At 43.1% G+C, this 12,497-nt stretch overlaps 2 protein-coding genes across 2 annotated transcripts; one reads left to right on the top strand and one right to left on the bottom strand.

The window, feature by feature from the left end:
* Positions 1-1,808: 1,808 nt before the first annotated feature.
* On the top strand, positions 1,809-4,597 carry LOC135235844 (uncharacterized). The gene is made up of 2 exons (XM_064301732.1): positions 1,809-2,144; positions 2,513-4,597. Exon 2 carries the CDS (start codon positions 2,558-2,560, stop codon positions 3,356-3,358), a length of 801 nt encoding a protein of 266 aa, XP_064157802.1. The 5' UTR covers positions 1,809-2,144; positions 2,513-2,557; the 3' UTR covers positions 3,359-4,597.
* Positions 4,598-4,661: 64 nt separating this feature from the next.
* Positions 4,662-12,411, bottom strand: LOC135235843 (transmembrane 4 L6 family member 1). The gene is made up of 6 exons (XM_064301731.1): positions 12,197-12,411; positions 10,851-11,028; positions 10,353-10,418; positions 7,917-8,062; positions 5,951-6,137; positions 4,662-4,986 (listed from the first exon to the last, which is right to left on the bottom strand). Exons 2-6 carry the CDS (start codon positions 11,019-11,021, stop codon positions 4,972-4,974), a joined length of 585 nt encoding a protein of 194 aa, XP_064157801.1. The 5' UTR covers positions 11,022-11,028; positions 12,197-12,411; the 3' UTR covers positions 4,662-4,971.
* Positions 12,412-12,497: the final 86 nt, after the last annotated feature.

Below are 12,497 nucleotides of genomic sequence, written 5' to 3'. Positions count from 1 at the left end.
TCTCCTCAGCACTTGACTCTCTCTGTCCTCTAGTCTCCAGGCCGGCACGCTCGTCCCCTCCCAGTCCGTGGATGTCTGACCCCCTCCGAACCAACCGGGCCAGCCTATGTGCAGCGGAGAGGAAGTGGAGGAAATCCATGGCTCAATCGGACCTGTCTGCCTACCAGTCTCTGCTAGCTACATTCTCTACCGCTGTAACCTCTGCTAAAATTAATTATTATCAAACAAAAATTCATAAATCTGCCTCTAACCCTCATCAACTCTTCTCCATTTTCTCTTCTCTCCTCAGCACTCCTCCTCCCCCACCTCAGTCCTCCCTCACTGCAGATGACTTTGCGATTTTCTTCGATGAGAAGATTGCAGACATCCGCAGCTCCTTCACGTCCACCGCCACCCTTCCCCACTCCCCCCTCTCTGTTCCCTCCCCTTGTTTCTCCACGTGCTCTCCCCTCACTGACTCTGATGTCTCCCAGCTCCTACTCTCCCACCGCCCTACCACTTAATCCAGGTCACCTGGAAGGGGTCTGCCTCTGCCTCTCATCCACTTGTTACGGGAGTGCCGCAGGGATCTGTACTGGGTCCTCTGCTGTTCTCCTTATACACCAGATCTCTTGGTTCAGTCATTAATTCACATGGTTTTTCCTATCATTGTTATGCAGATGACACACAACTCTTCTTTTCTTTCCCCCCCTCGGCCACACAGATCAATGATAAGATCTCTTCCTGCCTGGCTGACATCTCCACCTGGATGGCCAGCCACCATCTGAAGCTCAACCTCAACAAAACCGAGCTGCTCTTCTTCCCATGCAAGACCTCCTTACTACGTGAGCTCTCAATCACGGTTGATGGCACCACAGTGACTGCCTCTCACTCTGCCAAGAGCTTGGGGGTGGTCCTGGATGACCAACTGGACCTCAAGGAGCACATCAAGGCAACATCGCGGTCCTGCAGATTCCTCCTATACAACATCAGGAGGATTCGACCATACCTGACGACGCACTCCACCCAGCTGCTCGTCCAGGCTACGGTGACCTCTCGCCTTGATTACTGCAACTCTCTCCTTGCAAACCTACCAGCTTGTGCCATACAGCCACTACAGATGATTCAGAATGCCGCTGCCCGACTCATCTACAACCTCCCCAAATTCTCCCACGTCACTCCTCTGCTGCGATCACTTCACTGGCTACCGGTCGCTGCCAGGATCCGATTCAAAGCCCTGACCCTTGCCTACACTGCCGCCAACAGGACAGCCCCCATCTACTTGCAGGACATGACTCAATTCTATGTGCCTGCTCGACCACTCCGCTCTGCGGCAGCAGGGCGTCTTGCAAACCCTCCCACCCGCCCAAAGGGATCACAGAGCTTCTCCACCCTAGCTCCCCAGTGGTGGAATGAACTCCCCGTCCCTCTCCGAACCTCCCCCTCACTATCCATCTTCCGCCGTGGCCTGAAGACTCATCTCTTCAGACTATACCTAGAATAACAACCACCACGCTGTATATACTAAAAAAAATAAATAAAAAAAAAACCCTTTTTCCTATCACTTGTTACATGTTGCCCCATCCCTGCTCTTCTTGGTAAATTGTATTCGTCCTAATACTGTAGCTTATTCTTCTGCCTAGTTTGGCTTTGCAGATGTTAGACCAGGATAGTGTTCATTGTTCTCGGCTAGAAATAGCTGTACAAAATAAGTAATTGTACCTTACTGAACCCGTGTTCAGCAGTTGTCTACGATCATGAAAATGCACTTTTGTACGTCGCTTTGGATAAAAGCGTCTGCCAAATGAATGTAATGTAATGTAATGTAACCACCTGTGCTCTTGACCCTATCCCTTCCTCTCTCCTCCAGACTATCACACCTGATCCTCCCGTTTGTCCCCTCCCTTGTGAACTCCTCCTTGTCTTCTGGATGTTTCCCCTCTTCCTTCAAGCTGGCCCACATCACCCCACTGCTGAAAAAGGCCACTCTGGATCCCTCCATCATCCAGAACTACCGTCCTGTTTCCCTTCTTCCTTTCTTATCCAAAACAATTGAACGAGCTGCTTCTACCCAACTCTCCTCTTTTCTCTTGCTGAACAACCTCCTAGACCCCCACCAGTCCGGCTTCAGACCTGGCCACTCGACAGAGACCGCACTCCTCTCGGTCTGTGAGTCGCTTCACGCCGCACAAGCAGCCTCGTCTGTCCTGATCCTCCTAGACCTTTCTGCTGCCTTCGACACAGTCGATCACCTCATCCTCCTGTCCTCCCTGGCAGCTATGGGGATCTGTGGCACAGCACTAGACTGGATCGAGTCCTACCTCTCTGGTCGCTCCTTCCAAGTCGCCTGGGCTGGTGCAGTATCGGCACCTCGCCCCCTTGCCACAGGAGTTCCTCAGGGCTCAGTCCTTGGTCCCCTCCTATCCTGTACACCCAATCTCTTAGTCCTGTAATCTCTGCCCATGATTTGTCCTATCATTGTTATGCCGATGACACCCAACTCTTTCTTTCCTTCCCCCCCTCTGACACACAGGTCTCCGCTCGCATCTCTGCTTGCCTGAGGGACATCCAGAGCTGGATGGATAAACACCATCTTAAGGTGAACCCAGGTAAGACAGAGATGATCTCCATCCCTGCTCCATCCTCTAACCTCCTTGACTTTTCCATTTCCCTAGGGGACGCCGTGGTGTCATCATCACTCACCGCAAAAAACCTCGGAGTGGTGATGAACAACAGACTGTCCCTCTCCCAGAACATCATGGCGGTGAGTCGAACGTGCAGGTTCTTCCTGTACAACATCCGGAGAATCCGCCCCTTCCTCACCACCTACGCAACCCAGCTCCTGGTTCAAGCGATGGTCCTGTCCCGCCTGGACTACTATAACTCGCTGCTGGCTGGTCTGCCAGCATCCGCCATCAGACCCCTGCAGCTCATCCAGAATGCTGCAGCGCGTCTGGTCTACAACCTCCCCAGACATTCCCATGTCACCCCCCTGCTCACTGACCTCCACTGGCTGCCTGTTATGGCTCACATCAAATTTAAGACTTTGGTGCTTGCATACCAGGCAGCTAAGGGGTCAGCACCAGGATACATCCAGAGGATCATCAGACCCTACACACCAGCCAGACCTCTCTGTTCTGCCACCTCTGGACGCTTGGCACCTCCCCCTCTCCGTGTCTGTACTTCCCGCTCGTGTCTGCTGTCTGTCCTGGCCCCTCGCTGGTGGAATGACCTCCCCGTGGCGGTCAGAACAGCAGAGAATCTGACTACCTTCAAACGCAGACTAAAGACTCATCTCTTCAGTCTGCACCTCTCCCCACCCCTCCCTAGCCTAAAGTTTAGCTCAATGTACCTAGTTAGGCTAATGAGATCACGTTAGTTTTTATTTGGCAGGATTGTTTGTTTGTTTGCCGAACAGGTTACCCTGCAGGGTTGGAGTCCTGATCTATGTGGTCACTTCTGGCACTGCGATCTTTACTTCACTCTAGTGCAGTGGTGTCAAACTCGTGCCATGGAGGGCCGTGTGTATGCAGGTTTTCATTCCAACCAATTAATGCTGCCTTAATTGAGTCCAATTACTCATTCAGCCATATGCGTTTAACTGCATTGAAGCACAGAATATAAGAAAATTTTTATTTAGACAATGCGGGTCACCATAGACGTCGGGTCACCATTGTGCACAAACCTGCATCCCTAATTCAGCAAATAATTTAACTAATTATATAATCAAGATCTGAGGCTGCAATGAAAACCTGCATACACACGGCCCTCCATGGCACGAGTTTGACACCACTGCTCTAGTGTGTTTCTTTTGCACCTCTGCACCTTGAACTGATGCACTTGTTGTACGTCGCTCTGGATAAGAGCGTCTGCTAAATGCCTGTAATGTAATATATGCTCCCGGGATTAGCACTATTGCTAAATCTCAGTTCGGTGAAGCCTACAGAGGGTAGAAGGCTGACCACCATAATCTTTAAAGATTTTCCCAGGTGTCCAGTCTTTCAGTCTGCCTTACACTTTTGATTCAGAGAAGAAATAGTGTAGGCAAAATACATTACATTACATTACAGGCATTTAGCAGACGCTCTTATCCAGAGCGACTTACAGAACTTTTACAAAGCATTTTTTACATTGTATCCATTTATACAGCTGGATATATGCTGAAGCAATGCAGGTTAAGTACCTTGCTCAAGGGTACAACGGCAGTGTCCTTACCCGGGAATCAAACCTGCGACCTTTCGGTTACAAGTCTAGTTCCTTACCCACTGTGCTACACTCCGTCCTTTTCTGCCGTTAATTTACTTCTTCAAGGTTAATTTGCTATGATGAGGTGTTCTGTGATGTGGTGGCACTGTGGTGATTGCTGTAATAACTTTCCACAATATAGCCTAACGGTAACATTACCAGATAAACTCTTGTAAACAACAAGTGTAGAACAACACCTTTAATGAGTTGTTCCTAAGGAAAAGACCTGGCTTATTTGGAAGTGTTGTGCACATATACTGTAGTCAATTGCTTAGAATTACAGTTCTAGGGTGGCACCCAGGGTCCGGAAAAAAAGTGAATTACCAAGTTAAGGTAAAAGCATAAGTGGCTGTCGAAAAACTTTTCTCCCAAAAAATAGTTTTACAAACTGGAAAATGTTAAATATGAGAGAATAAATATGACATTTATATAGCTAATTAACTATGATTGCTTTATTTGTTTTAAAAAAACAAACAAAGGGAAAGGAATTTGTGTACAGAACCAAATTATTTTATTATTTGTCCTTGATGCCTGTATGCAAGTTTGATAAATACAAAAAATCATGACAATCTCACAGTTACAATAAAATGCCAAACCACCTGTCTCCATTTTACATTGTAAGTTTATATTCTGTTTTTTGATAGCCACTGCAATACTTTCTGTAAGCAGTATAGAACATGAGTGAAAACCTTTGTAAGAGGTAAGAGAAGGGGGAATAGGGCACTGTGGATTATCTTCCTCCTTTTTTCAGGCCACCCCTGTCTGCAATGCAAAGACAAACAAGAGGAATCATACTATGCAGAATGAACATTGTTGTTGTGTTTGAATACTCCAGCCAGGAGCTCCTAATCCTGCATCTCCAGAGTAGTCCCTCATTTTATAGTGCATTTTCACTTCACTTTCCACAATTAAACTTAGATCACTGTTTAAAATACATACTGAAGTATACTTTTCGAGAATTCCAATTCATCCCAAAGGTGTTTGATGGGGATGAGGTCAGGGCTCTGTGCAGGCCACTCAAGTTCTTCCCTACCAAACTCAGCAAACCATTTCTTTATGGATTTTGCTTTGTGCATGGGGGCATTGTCATACTGAAACAGAAAGGGGCTTCCCCCAAACTGTTGCCACAAAGTCTCTAGAATGTCATTGCAAGGCTGTAGCATTAAGATTTCCCTTCACTGGAACTAAGGGGCCTTGCCCAAACCATGAAAACTGCACCAGACCATTATTCCTCCACCACCAAACTATTCGGGCCAGTACTTTTGAAAATGTAGTGTACAGTACCATGTCAATATTACACATTCAAACAACACCCAAACTAAAAGTATTAAAAGTGTCAGTTTTGTTTTTCTTGCCCTTTGCTTTAACTAAAGTACTGAAATCATCTGTTGACCTAAATGATAACCAGGAACTATTATTTCCAAGCTCAGCAGAAAATGAGAAAATAACCTCTAGCCCTGTCAAGACAGAAATCTTAAGCACTTTCAACTGACCACAAAAGCCGCTTTCAGGCAGATACCTCAATCAATATAATTTGAGTATTCAGCTGTCAGATTTTCTATTTGGAGTGTAATGTAGCAGATATACTATGAGCTGTTTTGTTGTGTCTGCCATTACCTTTGGCTTTTGTTGCATTGTACACATTTACACATCCCTCAGTGACCAGGCATGCTTTCAGAAACGTGCCTCTGTGTGCACCTCATCAAGCACCATTGTTGCATCTCACCTGTCTTTTCCTCATACAAGTGCCACATAGGCACCCGAACAGACTGTTGATGACCTGGAAGAGGCAGAGCAGAGCTTCTGCGGTCCCTAGGGCCAGGAGAATAGAGAAGAGGGTGATGTTCCACAGGACCACATTCTCAGGCCATAGGCACTCTGACCACATGGTCTGATTGAACAAGTAGCTCTCTCTGTTGGAAGACAAGAAACAAGAAGTGAACAGACTGCATCATTGCAACAACAATGGCACAACTTTTCAATTTCCCCTTCCCTTTCCCCTTTTCTTTTAGCTGATTTTACATTTCCATGAGCAAAATGAACATGCATAAGCATATTACTTCAGTGTTTTGCTAAAACCTTGGACTGCATCTATGCCAAATGTGAAATTTAACATTATTGTCGGCATTGAATTATTTTTTTTAATTAATAGAAAGAGTGCTCTCATGCCATTAGTAAACCAAGCTGTGAGATCTATGACAATGGTTTGAGTTAGTTGATGGGATTAAAGCAAAACATGAATTACATCTATTGATAGCAGGATTCAAAAGTGGCATCAACAATAACCTCTTTTTACACATTGTTCTTTGTTTAATTTCTATCACCTTGCCAGCCTTGTCCAAGGATTTAAACAGCCAACTTTAAAATGGATAGTAGTGTATTTCAGGGGATAGCACCAAAGTCTGGGGTTTGAATCTGCGTATGTATGTATTTTTCCTTTTGTCTGAGTGGATTTCCACATAGTTTGCTCTTACACTCCAAAGACAGGCTATCTAGGTTCATTGGTGTCCTTGAATTGCATGTGTTTGTCTGTGTCTGTCTCTTTATGTAGACATGTGCATGAATTAGTTTTTATTTTTAGGACTCTTCGCATGTTCATTATTGTGAGACAAGCTTTGAGAGGATTTAAAGTAGCACATGTCTAAAATGAGTATTGCTCAAATACTATTGCTCAGATTAAGTTGTGATTAACAGCCCATCGTTTGAAGAAGGTCCTGCATTATGCATCCCTGAATAACAGTTATGAAGTACAAATGTAAATGGACTTGTGTAAATTCTACAATTTGTCTGAGAACAAATTTGTGTATCCATAATGGCATATCATAATTATAGGGTTTTCATTTCTGGGCGGAACATGGCATGTTGCAAGCCGTCGCACCGGTGAAGTGGTATTTTCGTCATGGATTTAGACAGGCCTGAGCCGTTTGATCATTTGGTCATTTGGTCATTTTGTGACTAGCTGTGCTCCGAAGTGGGAGGAAAGCTGCTGCTGAGGGTCTGTCAGTCAAGACTGAGCAGTGCACTGCAATTTATAAGTAGCTCATAGCAATTTTGGTGTCAGTCTAGACTGCAATATGCACCCTTGTCGCCGCCTGCTCATACCATGTTTACGGAGCGAGTTGCAGGCGAGTATACTGTGGATTATTAATTTTGTGGCCGTCCCATCCAATGCACACATGATCATAGCCTATTCAAAAGCCAATCAATGGTTTTCGTGGATCATATTCTGTCCAATTTGACTTTGATATAAATCCCAGAAGAAAAGGGCTCTGAGAAACAACAGAAGAAAAGGTACAGATAAAAGTTTTACCAGAACTAAACTGCTCAGTATTTCCACAATCTGAGCCAGTACTGTATATGTAAGATATGTGGATTAACTGCATTAGTTATCGTTTTCCAAGCATCATCTGGTAGTGCTCAATGTTCAAGAGACCAATTAAACAACAAGCCTTGTCACTGTTTTGTCTGGAGGGTGTGTTGTTAGGGACCCTAAAAATAAAGTTCACATAAGTGTCATGCTATCCCCAGAGGCAAAATAATAACCAAGAACAAAGTTGCCTGTGACGTGCATGCGGCAAATTCCCTCCCCAAAAGCTTACACTTTTTGCCCTTTTAAAAGAAAATGCTTAGTTCAGTTTAAACTAGTTATGTACTAAAAACGAAACAAGGAAGGGGATGTTTCATCCTCTTACGTCTGGGTCTGGTTAAGAAACGGGTACTCAAAATTTCCGTTGCTTGTTTCGCAGAGGGGGCCATCCCGCAGGCCCAATGCTGAGATGACCATAGAGAATAATGCTCCGCCAGCACCCAGGACTGACATCACCATGGTAACCATCATCTGGAAAAGACAGAACCAACCACCACTACGTTTTTTGCATTTTCCCAGTTTTAATCATTTGGAACGTGCGATTCTGTAATTGTAGGCCCACCTAAAATGGTCTTCAATTTGGAGGACTGAGCACCAGTATGTGTCTCTCCAAGAACACAAGTCAACTAGCCACTTCTATCTAATTCTGTAATGTGGGAGTTAAGCTGCAGCTTCTGAGCTGGAGGACAACAGAACTCACTTATGGAGACTGAAGGTGGCAGATTGGCTAGAGAAGCAATGGCTCCTGTCCACAGCTGACACTGGCACAGTCTAGATCTTCAGTCTGTTTGTGTTGTAGAGTTCATTAGTGCACTACACATGAGTAATGTAGCCACGTGTGCTGTGGCACATTTACAACTTATTTGAACACCAATGGTCAAAGGCATAAAACTTTTTTCCTCATTTAATTTAAGATAAAGGCTTCAATTACCTATTTCATTTACATAAGTGTCATCATTACCTTTGAATCTGGCAACAAACATTAACCCCTTTGCGCAAGACCCCTAGTGGGCAGGATTGGACTTTTAACAATTGAAAGGATAATACAGTTAGGATTCTCCTGAACACAGAGCTGTGCCTGAAAAAAAAAGTTAAATGGTGGAGCTTATTGAAGGACAGATCACGGATCATAAACTTTCTATCATTAACAGATTTACAGCTAATTACAGGATGTAGAAATGCATTACATGTTTACACAGCCATGAAATGAATTGCATTTGTGATATCTGAGAAATAGGCAGGCCAACATAGTTGGCCCTTGGACTCTGGGTATGCAGACTTATCGGGTACTTGCCTCACAGTTGTCTACATACTACATGTAAAAATGAATGAACCCAGACAGGAAAATACAATTTCTTAATCAACAGCCTCTCATTTGTTTCTTATGTAAAACATAATTGCAAAGCACTTGCAAGTACAAAACTCAATTTCAGGAAACATACAGGTTGTGAGGTTACTGAGGCCAGCATTAGAGTCCTACCATGCTAAGTCCTACCATGTTAAACATTAGTTATAATCACGCTTGTTTCCTCCTGTGATAAGCCTGTGACCTAGAAGCCATACGTGGTAGATTGATTGACAATGTGCTGATTACCTCGACAGTGAGCCTGGGCGCTTAAAAGGTGGTCTACGGAGGCAGACGTGGTGCTGACTGGAGACGGAGGAAGTGCTGCGAGAACCTGTAGCACAACTGTGTGTTTGTCACAAAACCGAAAGCCGCGTGGCGGCCGCAAGATAAATCCCGTCTCTCTCTCGTCTGTTAAACCGAGCGGTGGCACTCAGCTTGCCACACCATACTAACCATGTTTTTACTGAACTTAATATATCATTGACACTGGAACTGCAGTATAAGGGTGTTTTTGCACAGTTATTTTAAAATGAATCAAGAAGTGCACTAGCTACAAATGAGCTCAGTCTTTTTTTGTGTTCACATTGTAAGTGGACTTGGAAGAGGACACTGCTCTCTTTCTGGTCCAATCTGCTCCTTTAGAATCCAGGTCTCACTGCAGTAGCATTGGAATATCGGCAAGGGACAACATAAGTGATACTCAAGTACGCATTAATGGGAAAACAAAAATGCATGTCAAAGTTATGTCCTAAGAGAATGCACACCTAAAAATATGTAGGCATTTGCACTGTTATGACATAGAATTGCTGTGCATTTTAATCTTTTTGCTGTTAATGGATACTTGTGTACCACTTATGTAAACCCCTGATTATAGGTTATTTTCATCAAGACGGCCTCTGCCAATGTGTTTATCATTTGGTTGTGCTACATTTTGAGGAAGCTGATGCAAGAAGAGCACATGTTTTTTCTGACCACACAATCCCCTGAACACGACCAGCAGCCATTCTGCTATTTCTTTTTCAACCGGGTTCGCTCAGTAGTCAATGCAGCTGCGTAACATGTACCGCAAAATACAAAGTGGACTGGGGCCGCTTTGTATTCACAATGCAGCAGACATTCTGCTATTTCTTTTTCAACCGGGTTCACTCAGTAGTCAATGCAGATGCGTAACATGTACCGCAAAATACAAAGTGGACTGGGGCCGCTTTGTATTCACAATGCACAAATTAAGTGAACCTCGCGTAGACCACCTCCTGAGGTGAGTTTGATTAGTTTCAGAGGGTTCAATTGGCATGTTCACATTTTTTCAAAAATGCTGAGTCATTGGTCTGAGTCCACTTGAGAGGCTGAAATGAACGAGGTGTGATAACCTAAAGTGCAGAATGTTGAAACACGCAAGGTTCCATTACTCACCCCACACCGGTTGGCACAGCAGCCCTCACCCCCAGCTGACTTCATTACCAAAGCTGGCAGGAACACCTGCCAGCAACAAATTTCAGTCCATTAATCATACATCAAAATTCATATCGAATGATACTTTCCCCCTAATCTGGACACAAATCTCAGATATTAATGCACTTATAATACTTTTACAGAACTTCTTATGCCTTTACAGAGATTATTTAGAGATTTGGGAATGAGTTTTGATAAATTTGTGAATATCAAGGACATGGGCACGAATGTAACTTGATTGATGTGCATGGGGAATGGAAAGAGGGCCTGGAGAGGGAGAGGCAGACCTGACCTGACTCTAAAATTCATCAAAACAACATACTACTTACAATATTTACGCTGTCCATTTTTTTTGTATTACTTGTGTCAGAAATTTGTAAAATAATGGATATGTTGTACTTATTTTTTCTCCTCTTCTCTAAAACCAAAGCCAGGTTTAAAAAAAAAAAAAAAACTCACCAGAATACCTCCTCCTATAATCCCGTGAAAAAACCACACATAGCCAGTAATTTGTTCCGTGTCCAAAACCTCCCCATTTGGGAAAAACAGCAGGATGTTCGCGATAATGGCACACAGCCCCAAAGGGAGCAAGAGAGCTCCTGTGCACTTTGCACATGTCCCGGTACACATTATGAATCTGGAAAGTGACAAAATGCAAATTTAAATACTTTGGCCTGTATTCAATTGACATTTTCTTTGACTTACAAACAACTTCAGGTGTAATTTTTTGTTGCATTCAGCAGTCAATGAAATTAGGCAAACTGTAAAACAAATGTTAATAAATAAATACTTGAGTGTATTTGTAAATCAAAATTAAGGACAAACATTCATTCAATCTTTCTTTCCAGATTAATATCCAAATTATATGAATGTACGGATTAATTAATATCTCTGAAACACTAAATGTATCACATGCAAGTTTATTTTTACTTGTTTCCCTTTAATCAGAAAGATCTCATCCATGTATTTGAAATCTATCTCAAGGGATCATAAAATTGCTGTTAGTATCTTCAAAACAATTTGACAATCATCAGCATATTCTGTCTTGGACATAGCTTCATAACATTTTCATTTTGTGGCATATGTTAATTCTTGGCATAATAAATGAGTCTCCACTTAGGTCCAGACAAATTTACAGTATTCACAGTACATACATGTTATACTAGTTTTTGCTTATTTACTTTTTTATTTTTTTTCAATGCAGACTATAACTAACTGAATCCTTTTGGATCCTGGGTGACACAATCGGTAATTACATGTTGCCCTTCAGAGCTAGCGGCTACAGTTGGTCCATCCATGCACCACAGCATGGTGTCTTTTCCTAATGATACACAGAGGAGCCCTGGTGTACTAGTTTTAACACTCTGTGATCATTTTTGTGGGTGCTATAATCTTAATGTCAACTCTTTGTTCAAGTCCTGAAAAAACATTTTGATTTGTTCTTTCCATAAAGCCTGGGAACCCAGGATTTGTTCATTGAACACTTGACACTTTGTTTAATATTCAGCTTTTTAAGATTTACAACTTTATTTTTAATAATCACAAATGATCAACAGTGATTTGCGCTGTTTACACCAAATGTATACATCTTTTTCCATGGGGGCTGTTCTGTTGGAATGTGTGGGTTAAGTGTACAACATAACTGTCTTGCCAGAGATTTAAACCACACTTCACTGTTATTTTAGGAAATATCTGATGGTCACTTTGTGTACATTAAATCATTAAAAAAAAACAACAAAAACAACAACATTATACAGTATAAGCACACCGATTCCACAGCTTCTTCTCTATATAATGTGTATTACCTGTGGAAGAGAATCCAATTTGTTTTAATCCTCTGAAGAATCCCAATCCCAGTGAAAAGAAATCTATCTCCTTGTGCAGAAGTCCTGATTTAGGATAAATTTGGGCAATTCCTAAAATGCACATAAAGCCAGAGGTGTTCCAAGACCGGCGTGTGAAGATCTCTCTAATGAATAAAGCCCACTATTTCCTAGACATGTGAGTACACTGGGTGAGAAATATGAGCAAACACACTGGTGACTAGGGGACAGTAGCTCCATTGTCCCCATGGTCAGTGACCCCTCCTCTGTTGTGATCGATACC

This window comes from Anguilla rostrata, chromosome 12 (genome assembly GCF_018555375.3).
Source record: "Anguilla rostrata isolate EN2019 chromosome 12, ASM1855537v3, whole genome shotgun sequence".
Lineage (NCBI taxonomy): Eukaryota > Metazoa > Chordata > Actinopteri > Anguilliformes > Anguillidae > Anguilla > Anguilla rostrata.
The sequence above is the reverse complement of the archived record's forward strand: the minus strand, read 5'-3'. Positions and strand labels throughout refer to the sequence as shown.